The sequence below is a fragment of the Chionomys nivalis genome, chromosome 11 (assembly GCF_950005125.1).
Source record: "Chionomys nivalis chromosome 11, mChiNiv1.1, whole genome shotgun sequence".
NCBI classification, from domain to species: Eukaryota; Metazoa; Chordata; class Mammalia; order Rodentia; family Cricetidae; genus Chionomys; species Chionomys nivalis.
In genome coordinates, this window is record NC_080096.1 from 24101918 (window position 1) to 24120743 (window position 18826).

General features: G+C 48.3%; 1 protein-coding gene across 7 annotated transcripts in view; it reads right to left on the bottom strand.

Moving 5' to 3' along the window:
• The window catches only part of Csmd2 (CUB and Sushi multiple domains 2), a 543351-nt gene that overhangs the window by 410647 nt on the left and 113878 nt on the right, over positions 1-18826 (bottom strand). For all 7 annotated transcript variants that reach the window (XM_057784126.1, XM_057784125.1, XM_057784122.1 and 4 more), the window contains exon 3: positions 13315-13427. In XM_057784126.1, the coding sequence (XP_057640109.1) occupies positions 13315-13427 (113 nt within the window). The remainder of the gene's footprint in view (positions 1-13314; positions 13428-18826) is intronic.

Here is an 18826-nt window from a genome sequence, read left to right on the forward strand (position 1 = left end):
CTGGGTTTCTTAGCAAGCTCTCCCCAACACACAGGATACCTCTGAATCTATGAGCATCCTTAGAAGCCCGCAGTCAACTGGGCAGAAGGAGCCCTGCCTCCTCCTAAGCCCGCTTCACCCTCCCTCAGGACTCTGCTGCCATCCCCTACCATCCAGTGAGTTCTTTCTTGCTTTAAATCTAGCCTTGGTGCAATAACTCAAAATTACAGCTCACCTCTCTTCTTAGACCTTCAGGGTGTCAGGAGTGCCCGACCACTGCTCTATGGCTCTTGTTCACTTCAGATTTTACCCTCACATTATGCCTAGTCGGGGGCCCCACCACAGAGATCCCTGCTCCCCTTGGGCACCTGGCCAACGTGGGATCCTCAGGAAGTAGGTGGGCTCCATCATTCTGCCCTGCTGGCTTGGCTGTCCACTGGACCGTTCCCCATTCTGGAAACCAGACACAAGGGCATGCATAGCTCTCTCTTGCCACCTAGATCTCTGCGGTGGCCTCCTGAGGGCTTCTGTCTCCTCCTGCCCTCCACATGTCCAGGGTTCATGCACTGGTCTTATAGCCCTGTCCAGGGACCCATAACTTGTATGAAATGAGCCAAGAGTCACATATGTTCCCCCTCAGCACACTGAAGCTGCCTGGCCTCCTGGGGCAATAAATCCTTCTGATGTTATGCCTAGGAAGTGCCTCTGTTTCCCATACACCACCCGGCCAAGATCAGGCCTCACCACCTTGCAGGATCACTGAGAGGTTTTCAACCCATGTGGAAGCCCACGGGCCATCCTTCCCTCAGTCCCACAGCATAGCCAGCCTGACGCTGTTATTCCTTGGCTTCCAAGAGCCAGGCCATGGTGACCCTTCAGCAGAGGGAGCATCCTCCATGCCCAAAGGCTTTAGACCTCACCTACCTAGGCCCCTCTCCTGCTCTTGTTCAAGCTAAGGAGGGAATTTTTCATATGGCTGGCCAGCCTTGTCTGCCAGGCCCTTGGTCAGGCCACCCTCATTTCTGGAACCTTCCCTTATTCACGACTTCAGCCCTTGCCTGCCTCCTATTCTTTCTTTAAGATTCAGCCACTGCGGTCCGCCTCAGGGAGTCATGGCTGCAGGGAGGTGAGAGTTGTCATGGTACTCTCCCCTGTGGGAACACCATGCTAACACGGCTACCTGCTGAGCTCAGAAATGACTTGGCTTAACGTGCCCTCTCCTGCTGCTTCCTAGTCCTTGGGAGAGTTCTGCAAGGCCTACCTGCTTTGGCGCATCTCCACTTTACAAGCAGGAAACTGAGGCTGAGAGAGTCAGTGAGGGCACAGAGGGTCCACAGTCTATGTGTGGACCATCCCAGTACACCATGTATCCTCCATGGCTATACAGTATCGTCTTAAAGTTGCCTGATCTCCTGAAACACCCCTTCAGTTTCTTATCCATCTGTGTTGATTTCCTCCCCCACACTGAAATAGCTTTTAAAAAGACAAAACAAGACAGGATGAGTCTTACCTTCAAGGATATGCCATAATTTAATTGGCAGAGATTTTCTTTATTAGTTTGAGATGGATACCAATGGCTTCCCTGGCAGGCCTTGATCAACCAAATCTGCTTGATTATCTCCAGAGATGGGGAACTCACTACCTCACTAGTCAGTTACTATAAATTACAGTCACTAAAACTACAGCACTCCAGCACCGAGCCACATCCCCAGATTAAATGTCCTGGCTAATTTGAACACGCTCTGTAGCTTATTCAGGCCTTGAACTTGAGATCCCAAGTATTCCTGGAATGACATACAGGTGTGCAGGGCAAGACCCACCTTCCCACACCTTTCCACCGGACATGACTCTGCTCTGTGGAGCAATTCGGGAAGAACATTTGTTTTCTCCATGACACACTCATCCGTCACCCCCAGATCTTTAATGATTCTCGACAAGGTTACTACTTCCCTCATTCTTTTCTCTCAAATATCTACTCTACTTTGGGTCCTACACTGGCGGCAGGGCCCGTGACTCTCTGAAGCACCTTGATGCTTATCAGGGCTTTATCGTGTGAATTTCTTTCCGGGGAATTTATCTCTCCAAGACTTGCAGTCTAAAGTACTGCTAATAAAGCCACAAGACATCTGGCTCTTGTCGTGGGCATTGCCAATGAAAGCCCTGTGCCCTTCTCTCTCCCGTGAGGGCTTCCTCACTGCGGCATTTTGGTCCTGGCTTCTGTTCTCACTGTGAGCTAGCTCCAGCAGCTACCAACCACACAGGTAACACCAAAGCAGCCACCTAGAGGAATTCACTTTTAAAAAAAGAAAAGAAACCTTGGCAGGGGGCTGGAGAGATGACTCAGTGGTTAAGAGAACCGACTGCTCTTCCAGAGGACCAAGGTTCAATTCCCAGCACCCACACGGCAGCTCACAGCTGTCTATAACTAGTTCCAGGGGGATCCGACTCTCTCTTCTAGCCTCTTCAAGCACCACACACACGCACGCGTGTACACACACACATATGCACATACGTGCACACACGCGCACACACACACATACACATGTATACACACGGTGTACACACATGCATGGAGGCTAAACACCCACATGCATTAAGATACACATTTTAACAACATTTTCAAATCCCGTCGATGGTCTCCCTCTCCGCCCCACTCTGCCCATTGCCAGCGGACTCCCTCACACGGCCGTGATAAATACAGCGAAGCATTGTGCTCCACTTTTGTCACTGAAAATCATATCGTACACATCGTTCTGGATTTCTCCGTCATGTCATTATACTTGTAAATGGCCATGTAAATCCGTTAGGCAGAGACACCATAACTTTCCCAGCCATTCCCCAATTGTTGGACATTTTTACAGTTTCCAATTCCTCATCATTATAAATAATGCTGAGACCAGGACTCTCGTGCACAGAACTTTCTTCTGCTGCTGAATTATTTCTGTAGGGTTTGTTCCCTGGAGGGAGATTAGTGGGTCAACTGCTATGAGCACTTTATGACTTTTGATATACAGCTGTCAGGTTATGGTCCCAAAGGACTCATTTATATCACCACCAGCACCAGGGCCAGAGTGTCCCCCCCTTTTCTGCAGCTGTCCCAAGCATTATACCAATCAAAAGTTTGAGGGGGGTGGTTTAGTTTTATAGGGATACAATGCTATTTTGAGATTTTTTTTTCCCTTCTGTAGGTGCTGCGGATGAATCTTGGTGCTCCTTGCACGGTAGGCAAACACTCTACCAACCGAGTCACATGCCCAGCCCTGTCTGTCTTTGATAACTAAGGGGCCTATGGTTTTCCTGTGTCTTGATTTGCTGGCTCTGTCTCCTCAGCTGCCTTGACTAGAAACTCTCCCCGTGAGGATTTACCCAGCGTTTACTGAGAAGCTGCCATACACTGTATGCCAGGCCCCTGGATGGGCACACACAGCTGTCCTCGCAGCATTTAATCCACGACGGTCCCTGTGATGAACACCTGACGACAAGCCCATGGTGTGGACTTCTTACCATCATGTGTGGTAAGGGAGTTGGGAGACCAGATGACTTGGAGCGGAGCAGGGAGGGAGCTGACAATTTTCTCCCCAGCCCCTGAGCTCCAACCATGGTGCTCTCTGAAGCTTCTGGCTATTGGTGATCTGGGAATGGAGAAGCCAAAGAGAGCCAAAAGCCCAGGACTAAGAGTATGGTTTGGGGAGCAAAGATATCATATAGGTGGGGGATCTTGGGCACAGAGGCGGTCTCCTGGATTGGAATAAAGCAGAGACTAGAGGAGTTTGGGGGAGTCGGGAGAGGGGACTTGGCATGGTTGAAGGACGACTGGGGAGACAGGCTGTCTTATCCAAGGGCTTGCCAGTGGCCTGTGTGGCTGGAGGAGGGAGGGATGGAAGGGATGCCAGTGCTCCAGGCTTTGACTGACAGCCAGGTAAGGCTCAGAGTGAGGTCGCCGCTCCTGTGACTCAGGTTCAGTCCTGCAGCAGTGTGCTCACGGTGGAGAAGAGATCAAAGGGTCGGCTGCTCAGCCTGTACTCCATCCACCGAGCCACGTACTCATGGGGCCAATCTGCCCAACGGCACCGTGTGCCCAGACACACGGGATCCAGGTCAGGAGAGGTATGCACTAGCTACTACTGCAGGGCCCCAGCTGTGTGCTAAGGAGTGACGGCAACGACAGCGGGAACAACAAAAAAAGTAGGTGACAGCCCTCGCCTTTGAAAACCCGCAAGGCTGACCAAAGGTTTGACAAAAGAAAAAAAAAAGGATTTTTTTTCACTCCTGAAGCACACCACAACCCGTTGCTGTAGTTTCTTTGACAGGGAAACTATCAAGAGTCAAACATGAGGTGTGTTAGGCACTTCCCACAGCTTGGTAGCAATGCTTGCAGCCCCTCGGAAGAAAGAGGGTCGCCCAAGAGTCACCAAGAGGATCTGAGAGGTCCAGTGTCTTGCTGCAGGCACATCAGAGAAAGGGCATAGTCGTCCTAATCTGGATCTCCTTGGCACTAGCCAGGGGTAGGTGTAGATTTCCCTCGTGGGACAGAGCTAGCGTTGGCTGTATGGTGACTCTGTACCCATGCCTCAACTATGAATCCTCCTTACACCCCACAGAGAAGGGAATGACCACCTCTGCTTTGCAAATAGCCGTGTGTAGGAGTCAGGCGAGTCACCCGAGGTCTCCCAGTTGGTAGGAGGGAAGTCTGGGCAGTGAGTCCTATCTAGCTGTGGCCAGTGTTCTTAAGCCACCCCAGCGTTCTCAGTTCCCAGACACAGCAATTCATAAAAGGAGGGGCTGCTTCTGCATCTGTGTACCTCAATGCCCTCTGGGAGGCGGTCTGGGGCAGCAAACCACGTTGAGTGGATGAACAAGAGAAGGGGCCATGGCAAAGCATGGCCTGCAACTCCACCACTGTACATGCTCCTCCCACCCCACCTCTCAGTGCCAGCTCCTCTGACTCCCTCCCCCACATGATGACAGGGAAGTGGCCAGGGCAGGGCTAGAGCTACCACAGTATCACATGACAGCCACCCCACGTGAGGCCAGCAAGGGGCACGAGGAATGATCTGTGCGCTCAAAGAAGATGTGGTATGAAAGTCATCCCAACCCCCAATGTGTGGAGAAGCGCCGTACAATTTTTCTCAAAGGTCATAGCTCTCGTGTATTAACTTGCTAATTCGAAGCCCTGATTAAAAGGAATGTTTCCTCTCTTCAAGGCATAGCTATGGAGAATGGACTCAGGTACTTAAAAGGTGCACATTGGTCTTTGTGCTGAGAAAATGGACAATGGTCACCTCTGCCCCTCAGGAAACCTGTGCCCTGCTGCTTTGGCCCAGAATACCCTGAATGGAGCAAATTGCATATTCAGACTGCATATCCATATAGCACCAAATGGCTTCCATTAGCCCAATTTCAAGATATCTGGATAATGCCCCAGAACTGGAGTCTCTTTCAGGACCAGGAAATTGTCTGGGAGAGCAGAGCTCCTGGGGAGGGGAATCAGCTATCTAATTGCGAGAAGGAAGGAAAGTGGAGGGAGATTTGGGCCCTAATGTCCGGGGCTCCAGCTCTGCAGCTCAGCTTTCTCATGAGCTCAGTGGCACCGTGATGTCACCTTCAAGCTACCTATCTCCGGGAGACACAAAAGCACATGTCGTCTCTGTGCTTGCTCTCACAGGACTGCCATCTCCAACTCTTTGGCCCTGTTTGGAAAGGCAGAGGTGCCATAGCTGACCTTCCCCTGGCCCCCTAGGAATGGAAGCACACCCTGCTGGGATCCTGTGTGAAACAGCTCTCCTTCCTCACCCACCCCTTTGGGAGGATGGAGAGGGACCAAGGGTGCAAACTGGGACTGTGAAATGAGACTCCAAAGGCTGCAGTCAGCAGTTGCTCCGTTAATGCTAGAGCATCTACCACCAACTGTGTGATATGTACTGCCAGCCCTTCTGGGCTCAGATTTGCAAGTGACGTAGGGTGATATGGGGAGACATGGGGCATCTTTGAACTCTGTGGACTCTGTGTTGGTGTGTCTGTCTGTTTGCCTGTCCGTTGGTTGCTCCAAACTTCTAGGGACTAATGAACGTGCCATAAGAGCCTTGGTTAAAAAGCCAGCATCACTGATGCAGAAAGTGGCACCGATGTCCTGGCCTTGGCCTCACTGGCTCCAGGGTGCTGCATGGTAGGGACTGTACTCCGTCCCTGGCCAGCAGGCCAGCTTCTGGGTGGGGCCAGGAGTCCTGGATGGAAACTTCGCTCTGCTTTTCCTCATGAGAAGCCACAGTCAGGCTCTCCGAGTAGAGCAGCTGGATAGATGATTTCTTTATTTAAACAGCTGGATGAAAGATTTTCTGTAAATTCAGGGTGAGCCTGGGACCGGGTTCTGTGGGGCTGGTCTACTTCTTCTGTCTCCTGGAGAATTTCAGTCAGGTTAGGTCAAGATGAGAGTGACTTAGGGAGATGGCAGGGAATGAACACTGACCAGGTGCGAGGTCCTGAGCGAAGTGTCTTCTGTGATCCTTGCATTCCCCTCAATCTTCGCCGTAGCTCTACAGAGCTGAGTGTTCTCAACTAACATGTCCGGGATGAGAGATGTTCTCAAATAGTGTCTATTTCTCAGGTTTGGGGCTATTTCTGTGTACCTATGAGAAACTATGGGGACAGAGCCCTCATGGACACAGAAATGACACTTGTCTTGTGCATACGTGACGCACAGAGTCTGAAGGTAATGGTACATACTGTTTCTGGAGTGAGCTTAGGCAATGACCTGTCCTACGACGTCAGGTGTGGAATTTGAACACATGGTGTCAGTTCAGCACTTAGCCGGTTTGGCACACTGGAGTCGCCCAGATCATGCATTTAGACAGACTCCATCCAAAGCGAGGGAGACGGTCAAAGGGTAAAGTGCTTGCAATTCCCAGGGCTCCCGTGATAGGTGGATGCCACAGTACATGTCCGTAATTCTACTCTCCAACAAGAGACGGGAGGAGACAACACAAGCCAAGAAGTGGATACTGGAGGCAGCTCAGCCTGGTGTACGCCGTGGCTAAACAGAGACTGTGTCAAACAGGGTGGAAGATGAGGTCCCACAGCTGAGGTTGTCCTCTGACCTTGGCATGTCCACCTGCATCACACACATGATCACACACACACATACGCACATCATACATGCACATATGCATACAAAGATATTTTTAAATAAACACTCTTCTTGTAATAGCCATGCAGGGCTGAAGCACAGAGAAATGAATAAGTTGCTCGAGGGAAGGGTGACTTGAAGGAGGCGTAGGATTCCAGGAATCCAAAAACAACCCAAAACATAACCCCGAACCCAGGCTCTTCGGCCTTGTCCTGTGCCACCTCGCCCATGTGATCACCAGAGAGTTTACAAAACTAAGAGTTCTCCATCCTTCCCGCTTCCAGGTGGAGTTAGGGATGGGGGAGGACAGGTCTGGGATTTGAGGACTCCTCCTGCACTTGGATGGGGAGCAGCCAAGACCAGTTACACTGAACAAAGAAAGAGCTCTTTGGGGATCACCTCTGTTGAACAGATCTAAACTGTCCCAGCCCCAGCTCTCAGATGGACGTGTCTTCTCCAAGTAGCAGAGTGTCTACAGGATATTTACGTGAAGGTCAGCCATGACAAGCCGGCCTGGACTTTACTCTAATTGGCTTTCTTCTTTCCTTTCCCTCCCTCCTTCCTGTAGTACTAGGGACTGAACCCCAGGGCCTTTTCACATCCAAAGCATTTGCTAGAGCGCTGAACTACATACCCAGTCCTCTGTATCTTTTTTTCAGGCTGACCTGGAATTCACTCTGTTGCCCAGGCACACTTTAAACTTGGAGATCCTCCTGCCTCAGCTCCTAGGGTGCAGGGATTGAAGGCCTCCACCAGCCTGGTTCCTCACTGACATGTCTGATGTGTTCACAAACACAATACCCACTTTGGGATAGACACAAACAACCTCACACTGTCCTTGAGTGCCTTGTGAGAATGCTGGGAAGTGTGAGGCCTGAAGTGAGAGGATGAAGCAAGGGAAGCAAGACCAGAGGCATCTGGGGAATGCTCTGGGTCACACTGGGGAAGGTCCAGGCTTCCCACCTTCAGGGTGCGACACGATGAACATTACTCTCATGCAAGGAGGCAGTCACAGACTCCAAGACAAATGTCACTCACCTCCAGGGGTGTTTAAAGTAAAAAGCAAAAATAGTACAAAAGATCAGAATGAAGATTTGGGGAGTGGCCTCAGTTGGTCAAGTACAAAGAGCAGAGTTTGATTCCCAGAACCATGTAAGCAGTTAAATGTTGTAGTATGTGCTTGGAATCCAAGCATAGGAACTGTAGAGACAGGAGAACCCCTGATATTCTCTGGCCAGCCAAACAATCTCAGCTGATGCTAATGAGAGACTCTGTCTCAAAAACCAAGAGGGGTAGAGACTGAGGACAACACTCAGGGTTAATCTTTGGGTGTATACATGAGCACCTATACACACAGGCACACGTGCACGCACATACACATATGAGAATAAGATGAACTTTTAAATGAATATTCATCTGATCTTGGCATGGGGAAGGAAAAAAAAAGGCCTTTCTGAGCACGGCGCCCAAAATAAATGTCATCAAAAAAGTTTTTTAATTAAAATTTTAAATTGGTGACATATAAATTAAAACTGCTACACATCAAAAGAGAAGCCACCACATTAATATCCTTAATATGCAAAGGAGATAAGAAACATACTAACAGCCCCAATGGAGAAGTAAGCAAAAACTGGGACAGGCAATTTAGAAAATGATCCACAAATGACCAGTAAGTGGTGACAGGTGTTCCACCTTCCCTATCATCAAAGAGACGTAAATTGTCACCGCAAATGAGATTTCATTTTCCACCTATTTGAATCAATGAAACTGATTTAAACCTCAGTAGCACTCAGGGTAGGCAAGGTGAGGGGAAGCGGGCCCGAGCCCGCCGTGTCTGCTACCACACACACACATGAGGCTCTCTTTTCCGAGGACACGCTGGACTTGCCCGCAGCCCCTTTTGGCTCAGGCAACTGGCCTTCCAAGAATTTATCTGAAGAAGATAATTAGATGGGGCCTTAAATTGGGTAAACATGGGTGTTCTTTATCTAAGAGTGAGCAGATGATGACTGGTTAGACAATTATGGTGTGTGCAGACCCCCATGGCTCCCTCTCTAATGGACCTTGGGAAGAATGGGGGGGGGCTGCCTTTTATTAACAGGCCAACCTCATTAGCCAGATTACAGAATCGCAATCACATCTCCAGATAATCCCGTGTGTGCATATGCATGAGTATGTGGTGTACACACTGGAATGACACAGGGGAGGTTGGACCTGGACACGGGCAGAGCAGGGCAGGGCAGCAGTACTGGAAGGAGGAGCAGGGAAGACAGAAGGAAGGACTCCTGGGGAATCACTTTCGGATTTGGGGCTGGAAGTGAAGGGTCTAAATGAAGCAAATTAAAATGCAGACTGCTAAATAAAATTTGAATTTTAGATGGATAGATTTAAAAAAAACCTTCTAGTCTGGAGGTAGGGAGTCTGGCTCGGTTGGAGAGTACTTGCTTTGCACACACAAAGACCTGAGTTTGCTCCCCAGGACCGTGGTTTAAAAGCTGGGTACAGCAGTTCATGCTTATAATTCCAGTGCTGTGCGGGCAGAGATCTGTGGTTCCATGGGGCTCTCTAGCCAGTCAGTTTAGCCTATTTGGTGATCTCCAGGACAGTGAGAGACGCCGCCTATAAAACCAGATGGATGGCTCCTAAGGGAGAACACCCAAGGGTGTCTTCTGGCTTCCACATGCATGTACACCCACACATGTGTACACCTGCATACACATGAACGCACATAAATGTTTAGTTCATGTCTATCCCACAAAGACCCTGAGACACATCAACACTGAAAATTATTTCAATGTTTACTATCAACTCTTTTTCCTGGTGACCCCCACCAGACCCTGGAGAGGACATCTGCTGACGCTGTGGGGTAGCCCAGGTCATCTAGGAGGGACACTGGACAGCTTTTCTGTGTCCTGTCACTGTCTTAGCTCCAATCCTCTTCCCTGAGAAGCAGACTTCAGCCTCTCCTTTACCCAAAGGGTTTTGCGGGGCTCAGAGTGCAAGACACAGGTCTTTTGTGACAGAGGAGGATCATTAAAGCCCCTGGCCATCAAGACTCCTTAAGTAGCACCGTGCCCATCCCCACCCCGACTTGGCTTAGCTGGTTACATCTGTAAGAACGAGATAGGAAGGCCTGGCTGCAAACTTGTCGTGGGAGATTAGAGTATAAAATGTATGTAAAGTGCCTGGCACACAGTCAGCCCTTAATACACGCTGATCCTCTTCCCTTTGGTCCACGCTCAGCCCACGCTCCTGCCCCCGAGGATTACACCCTGAGCACCCCTCTTCTCTAAGAGCTTGAGGAGCGGCATTTGATCTCTGCCTTGAAGTGGTGGCTGTCACTTCACCTGCCTTCACCTTCCTCCCAAATCCCCAGCCACAGTTCAGTTCCTTATCTTCGCTTTCCACACCCTGGGGGCGGGGGGGGGGGGGAGCAGGAGGATCGGACTTGCTTTGATACCAGACAGGCAGGATGCCAGCCAAGAAGAGCCACTGAGAGCGGCGCCCTGATGCCATTCGGAAATGGAACAGGTGGCACAGGGATGGAGAACACGGGAGAAAAAAAATGGCAGCTGGAGTCATGGCATCGTGACGAAGGGATCTCGGATCTGCCTGATGAAGTGTGTGGAATGCTCCCTTGACAGAGGAGTGGGGCAAGGGTCAATGGCGCAGGTGCTTTCCTAAAGCCTTATGAAGGTCTGGGCTCGGATAAACATTCAGAAGTGGTGATGAACAGGGACACCATGAGGAAGTAGGGCTAAGCTGGAACCCCTGTGTCCATTACTGCCAGGGTCTATACAGGTACCGCTCTAGTGTCACCAACGCAAACAGTCTCTCCAAAGCCACCCACTACGGAGGCAACTATAACCAGGGATTTAAGACACTGGTGCTGATGGGAATGTGGGGAAAGAGAGGCCCTTACACACTGGTGATGGGGACGCAGTAACTTAGGACCAACACTGGAAATCAGTACAGAAGTTCCTTTTACAAACTAAAAATACAGCTACCATATGACCCAGTTACGGCATCCATGACGAGTCTTTGCCCAAAGAATGCCAAGTCAGCCTTCTGCAGAATCACTTGCACACCTGTGTGTAATACAGCACTGTTCACAACAGTCAAGCTATGGGGCCAGTCTAGGTACCCATGGGCACATGTGTGGATAAAGAAAATGTGGCATACATCCATAATGGGGTCATTTATTGGGTCATAAAGACGGATGAAATTGGTGGAACTGTGTGGTTTGACTGGGAAGGTGGCTCAGTCAATACAGTGTGTGCTATGCAAGCATGAGGACCTGAGTTTGAACCCCAGCATCCACATCAGCACCCACGCATGGGGTGCATGTACAATCCCAACTCTGGAGAGGCTGAGACAGGTGACTCGCTGGGGCTTTATAGCCAGTCGGCCTATATTCTATTTTGCTTTGCAAGTCTCATGTGTCAGTGCATTCAAAATACAGGGTACACAGCTCCTGAGGAAGAACACCCAAGGTTGACCTTTGGCCTCTATGTGCATGCCCAAACATGCATGTACACCAAATACACATATGCACCTAAACACACATAAACGGGTGGAACTGGGCATTAGAGTATTAAATAAAATACCCCAGGTCAGGAGACAAATATTCCATTTTCTCTCATATGTAGAACCCAGATTTTACAAACACACACACACACTCACACACTATGAAAAAATGGAAAGGATAAGGGGGCACTCTGGGAAGAAAGAGAATAACAGTAAAAGATTTGGGGAGGCGAATATGGTCCAAGTATATGATACCTGGGTATGAAAATATCATTATGAAATCCACTCCTTCGTACATGAATATACATTAATGAAGAAAATAAAATGAAACTTTGAAAGAGAGTTCTCTCAAGAAGGAGCCTGAAGCGTAAATCAGGGAGCGATTATTTGTGTACAGAACCAGTTAAAAGCACAGCTAAGACAGCCAAGGTCACAGACGTGGTACTGGGAGCAAGCGGTCACGTTTTAAAGCACGCATCTCGGGGGCCTTCAGTTGAAAGACGGGTGTGTGGAGGTTAGGGGCTTAGCTGAAGCTCCGGTCAGGCCAGGAGCCCTCAGTTAAGGGGGATGGAGAAGGGTCAAGACTCCTCAGCTGAAGAGTAATGTAGATAGGGCGGGAGCCCTCCGCTCAAAGCATGTACAACATACGTGGGAGCCTTTGGAGGAGTATTTAGTCCAGAGATCTTTTGAGAAGTCCTTAATGGATCCAGTTACTGCATCAACAATGTCCCCATGCCTCTCCCAGCTGGGTTACTCCTGCCAAGGAGTCAGACCCCAGCCACCACTCTGCCTGGGGTACCCCTGACCTCTCAGACAGCAGTAGGATTTCCAAGTTGCTGCCGTCTCATTCAGGAATGCACCACTTATACTCTTGAGTTCATAAAGGTGAGGAAAGGAGGAGGCTTTGGAGTAATTGGCATGTTTTATTGGGGTGTTATGTCATCACTGTTATTAATTATCATTAACAGTCTTAAAATATGTCTATTAATAATCTCAACATAAAAGCGTGGTGCAGGTCTTAGCCAAGAGCAGCACAATTGCCTATTAATGAGATGTAAATTTCCCAAGGAAGTGACAGAGATGTACAGGATCCACCTTCTAAACTAACATAATAAAGATAATAATAATAATAGTGTCTAATCTGAAGATATTAGTGTTAATTTGGATTCCAGCACTGTCTTTAAACAGACCAGGAGAAGCAGAAATCATTTGGGCAGCTCAAGCCAAGAAGCCCTAATCCACACTATTAACGAAGAACGGATTATTCTTCCCCCAATAACATGAACCATCCTCTTTGCCGTGGCTGTGTTAAGCACTCTCTGCTGCGCATTTCCTTGTACTTAGAATTTATGTCTCTCTTATTTTCAAAACGAATCTGAGCCGCCTCATGGAACTAATTGCAATACAGAACAGAGTTTAAAAACTAAAAATACACCAGAACTAGTTAAACGGGGCAGAGAAGAAGACATCCCCAGGCCCTCTTGATAAACTAGGGCATCTGAGCTCAGCAAGCCCCAGGAAGGAGGTAGCGGCTGTGGCAGCAACTGAGTTACTGGTTATTAACTCCTGTCATTGGGCAGGTCCAGGCTTGGATCTGCTGACCCAGTGTCCTGGGCGGGCACCCAGACCTGCCTGTGGCTAGGACAGCACCTCGGGCGCCTATGGTCGCAGTGGGAGGCACCTACCTTCATAGCTGGCACGGAAGCCCTGGGCACTGACTGCATAGTCACTGATGAGGCTCAGGGACAAGGTGCTGGCCGCGCTGACTATGGTGGCCGGTAGCTGAAAGCCGGTGAGTCTGTAAAAACAAAGAAGTTTGAATGAGAAGAATGACCTCATCAGGAAACTGCACATCTCTTAAGGATCCCTTAAGTACCTGCTAGAGGCACAGGAGAGCTCTAAATACGAGCAGTGCCAGAGCTGGAATGTGGCCAGCGTGTTGAAGGCTTGGTCCCCTCCTGGGAGGTGAAAGAACTTTTAGGTTGGTGTGCTGGCCAGTCTTAGGTCAACTTGACACACTAACTAGGGTTATCTGAAAAGAGGGAACCTCAATCGAGGAAACACATCCATAAAATCCAGCTGTAAGGCATTTTCTTAATTAGTGATTGATGGGGAGGGTCCCCCAGTCCATTGTGGAGGGGCCATCCCTTTGCTGGAGTTCCTGGGTTCTATAAGAAAGCAGGCTGAGCCAGCCAGGGGAGCCAGTCAGTACGCAGCACCATTCCATGGCCTCTGTATCAGCTCCTGCCTCCAGGCTCCTGCCCTGCTTAAGTTCCTATATTGACTTCCTTTGATGGTGAACAGCCATAGGCAAGTGTAAACCAAATAAACCCTTTCCTCCCTAACTTGTTTTTCTGGTCATGGTGTTTCACTGCAGCAATAGAAACCCTAACTAAGACAGAGGTGGAGGCTGGTAGGAAGAAAGTAGATGACTGGTTGTGCTTTCAAAGGGGAATGTTAGGGCTCTACCCCTGCCCCCATCAACCTAATGGCTTCACACAGATTAGGCCAACACTCTACCATTGATCCACACTTCTAGTGTGTGTGTGTGTGTGTGTGTGTGTGTGTGTGTGTGTGAGAGAGAGAGAGAGAGAGAGAGAGAGAGAGAGAGAGAGAGAGAGCCCGTGCACACGCTTCCTGCCTGTCATAAGATGAACAGCTTGCTCCCAGCCCCCGATCAACAGGAACACAACTAGCCATGGAAAGAAATGTCTAAAACTATGAACCCAAATCCACTTCCCCTTCTTACGGTGACTGTTTCAGACATTGTCACAGTAAGGAGAAGATGGCTGACAATGAGAGATGGGGAAGAAGCCCAAACTGCAGGCAGGGGGAGAAAGTTCAAGGGCAAAGTGACCCCCAGCAGAAGACTGGAAACTTTTCTGATACAGAAAAACAAAGGGGCAATTCCTCAGAGCCATGGCCTGGATCCTGAGTGGGAGGCCTGCCTCCCGTGCTGGTGGTTTGTGGTTTGTTTTTTCTTTCTTTCTTTTCTAGTCTCATCTCCTAGTGTCTCCCTTTCTGGCTGATGTCCTTTGAAGGCCCGAGTGAATTCCACAATGGATTTACAACTGACGGCTGCCCTCAGACAAGATCTGTTCACATACTGAGAAAAACACATCCGACTCCTAGGAGCAGGGTGTGGGTGTCTCCTATGACTGTTTATTCTTAAAAAGGAACAGCTACCATCTTATAGAAATAAGTGCTTGTTAATATAAAAAGAAGAAAGCAGAGAAGATAAAGGACCCAACACCATCTAGCAATCATCACTCTTGACAGTTGACATTCAAAGAGATGCAAGGATCACCAGAGGAGACCATAATTCCATGAGATGACTTCACACGAACTGGATTTTGCTGGGCATGCTTTGAATAGAAAAAAAATGTTTATGTTTTATTTCTAGAATTTACATAAAAAACTCAGGTAAAAACAGGGGCATTGTTGAGCCTCAGATGATATGTCTTTAGCGTTTAATCATTTTTAAAGTCTTCTAAGGCTTAAAAAATGACATTGGACACACATAGTGAGACTTGTCTTACAATGCCTACCACTCAGGAGCTGCGAGAGGAGGGTCACACATTCTGAGCCAGCCTGGGCTACATAGTGAGACTATCTAAAAAAAAAAAAAAAAGAAAATATTTATGTATTTACATTATTTATCTATGAGTACTGGACACCAGGGACACATTTAGGACACATTTTCCTGTCATTGGTCATCTGTGCATGACAGCTCCCACCAGAGACCTGACTGTGCACACACTGGTGTGAAACTGCTCAGTCTTTTTTTTTTTAAATATTTATTTATTTAATTATTTATTTATTATGTATACAATATTTTTTCTACATGTATGCCTGAAGGCCAGAAGAGGGCACCAGACCTCATCACAGATGGTTGTGAGCCACCATGTGGTTGCTGGGAATTGAACTCAGGACCTTTGGAAGAGCAGACAATGCTCTTAACCACTGAGCCATCTCTCCAGTCCGAAACTGCTCAGTCTTTTGTTCATCTTTGCCCTCCAGCCCCTTGCTGAGACTCACCCTGCCTCCTCCCATCCCCATGAAGGCACTAGGAAAGGATTCGAAGTTCAGCTTTGCCCTCACTTTTAGGTAGCCTGGATGTCTGTAGATACTTAACATTATTCAATAGTCACCATTGCTACACATCAACTGGACCCTCAATGTGTCCTATGAAAAGCTTTAGGCTCCAGTGAGTTAAAGAACAGCAGTAAACAGCAATTGTAAAAAGTCCCATGCTGGATGAAACCCTTACCCCTCCCACCATCACAATCTTGCAAGATCAACAGTAACTCAAAAGAAACTCAATAGAATGGGAAGGGTGATTGGGAGGGGAGAAAATATGTCTCAATGTATATCTACAAGCATAAAGACATCTAACAAAGCCTCCCTAACCCACTCCATATCCACATTCCCAACCCACATACACACACATACCTACACATGTGCACACACTTACATACACACGCATGCACACACGGGTATGTATGCATGCACATGCACACACTCATGCACACACATATATACATACACACGCATGCACACAGAGCTATGTATGCATGCATGCAATACACACATGTACACATGCATACATGCACACAATTGCAAACATGGGTATGTATGCATGCACACATATACACATGTTCATGCACACACATACATACATGTGCATACACACTCAGTTTTTTTTTATCATCTATATTACAAGGTAACAAAGTTTTAGAAGCCCGTTATCAGGAGGAAGGCTTTTCTCAGAGGGACTTGCTAAAAAAAACTTCTTTTGTTTCTTCCTGTCCACCATTCTTCCTGGGAGCCATTCACAGCATGGAGTTCTGATTTGTGCCCACTTTCCCACCAACCACTTTCAGGGACTGGTGTAGAGAGGAGGGTAGACCTGATATCACCCTAGCGGGGCCACCCTGAGTTCTTCTATGTGGTTTAAGGCATTGCTTCTGAAAGCCTTTTATGTTTGGATTTAAATCAGCGCAACAGAAGCTTTGGACCGCAGCAGTCTTTTATCTTAGCAGAGCAAATGATATCACCACACAGAGATAAACAAAGCTGAAGAGCAGGCCAGGAGACAGAGGCCTGACCACGGAGCTGTGAGGCCTGTACTCCAGCCAGGTGGAGAGACCTCACTCCTCGGTGCCCCCTTACATAAGCCAGTATCTCTTCTTTTCTTCTTTCTTTCCTTTTGTTTGGTCTCCAGCTAGTTTGACTTGGGCTTCTGTCTCTTAAAATCGATCAAGTACAGTTACAGCATGGTACCTGGTGGCCTTAAATGTCTACTGGGTGAACTCCATGAAAATTAAAAGCCTGCGTGCATGACAAAAGCAACGGTAAAAGGTGAAGAGGACCCAAACTGGGAGATTATGTAGACCACATGTGACTAGAAGGAGCGCTTACAAGTCAGTATGTGAGAACGAAAAGGCAATGGACACAGATGCACAAACCCTGCATCACAATGTGGACAATCACATTGTGGAAAACAGGGCTGGAGAGGCAGCTGAGAGGGAAGGCACTGGTCCCGGATGCACATGCATCCTGAGTTCTAGTTCCAGATCCCATGCTGGAAAGGGAAAAGGGCTGGGCATGGCTGGCATATGCTTGTGAGCCCAGCAATGGGGAGGCAGAGATGGGTGAATTCCTGGGACTCATTGGCCAGCCAGCCTACTCTATGCGGTGAACTGTGGGCCAGTGAGAGACCTTATTCCAAAAACAGATGTAACAGGTAGAGGGGCTAGGGACATGGCTCCGTGGGTAATGTGCTTGCTGCTGCACAAGTTTGAGGACCTGAATGCATGTCCCCAGCACCCCTGAGAAAGCTGGGTACAGCCGATTGTGTCTATAATTCCAGTGTTAGGAGCAGAGGCAAGAGGATATAGGGGTTTGCTGGTCAGCCAGTCTAGCCAATCAGTGTGCCCCAGGTTCGGTGAGACCCTATCTGAACAATAAAGTAGAGGGGGTGGAGAGGCAGCTCAGCGATTAAGAGCCCTGGCTACTCTTGAAGAGGACTCAGGTTCAATTCCCAGCACCCACATGGTGGCTCACAGCTAAGTGTCTGTAACCCGTTCCAGAGGCTGCGACACTCTCTTCTGTGCCCAGTGTGCAGACATATAAAACACGCACACAGTGAAATAAAAATAATAAGAGTTTAAAATTTTTTTTATATTTATTATGTGTACAGCATTCCTTCCATGTGTGCCCGCTAGCCAGAAGGGGGCGCCAGATCTCATTTACAGATGGCTGTGAGCCACCATGTGATTGCTGGGACTTGAACTCAGGACCTCTGGAAGAGCAGTCAGTGCTCTTAACCACTGAGCCATCTCTCCAGCCCGAGTTTAAAATTTTTTTAAAGGTGAAATGGCAAATGCTAGAGGAAGACATTTGTTACCAACCTCTGACCTCCGCATGCACACGCATGAGCATGCACATCTGCATGTGCGCACACAAGCATCCATGCAGGCACATACACCTCACAGGACACGGAAGGAACGACTGAAAGGATAGTGGGTGGCACCTGAGGATGACATCCAAGACTCTCTTGAGCTCCTCATGCATGTGTTCACACATACATGTGCAACTGCACCCCTCAAATCTGCACACACGGAAAGACAGAAACAGACACACACGCCCCGAAAACTTAGAAAAAAAAAAGAAACTATGAAAATCAAATCTAGAAATTCACTCTTTAACTCAGTTTTTGAGACTGGCAAATATCTAGAGCTGGCAAGGGTTAAGGAAACCCGGTTTTGCAGTTATTAAAATAAAAGCCATGACAGCAGAAGGCACATTCTCTACAAATTAAATGAAAATGATCAGTTACCTCAAAAGCACACATTCCCATACCTTTGCCAATTCGATTAACCTTACAATGATTATGCAAATTGAACTGGTAACCTTAAAACTCTCTGAAAAGGGGAGGGCTGGAGAGACGTCTCAGTGGTGAAAAACCGGATGGCCAGATGGCACTTCCAGAAGACCAGAGTTCGGTTCCTAGCACCCACTCAGGAGGCTCACAATTGCCTGTAACTTCAGCTCCAAGGGATCCAACACCCTCTTCTGACTTCTATGGGCGTCCTCAGACACGTGGTATAGACTCACACGGATACACTCATACGTATAAATAAAATAATAAATCTTTTTTAAAAGGAAATTCCTTAAAAGGAAATATCCAGGACT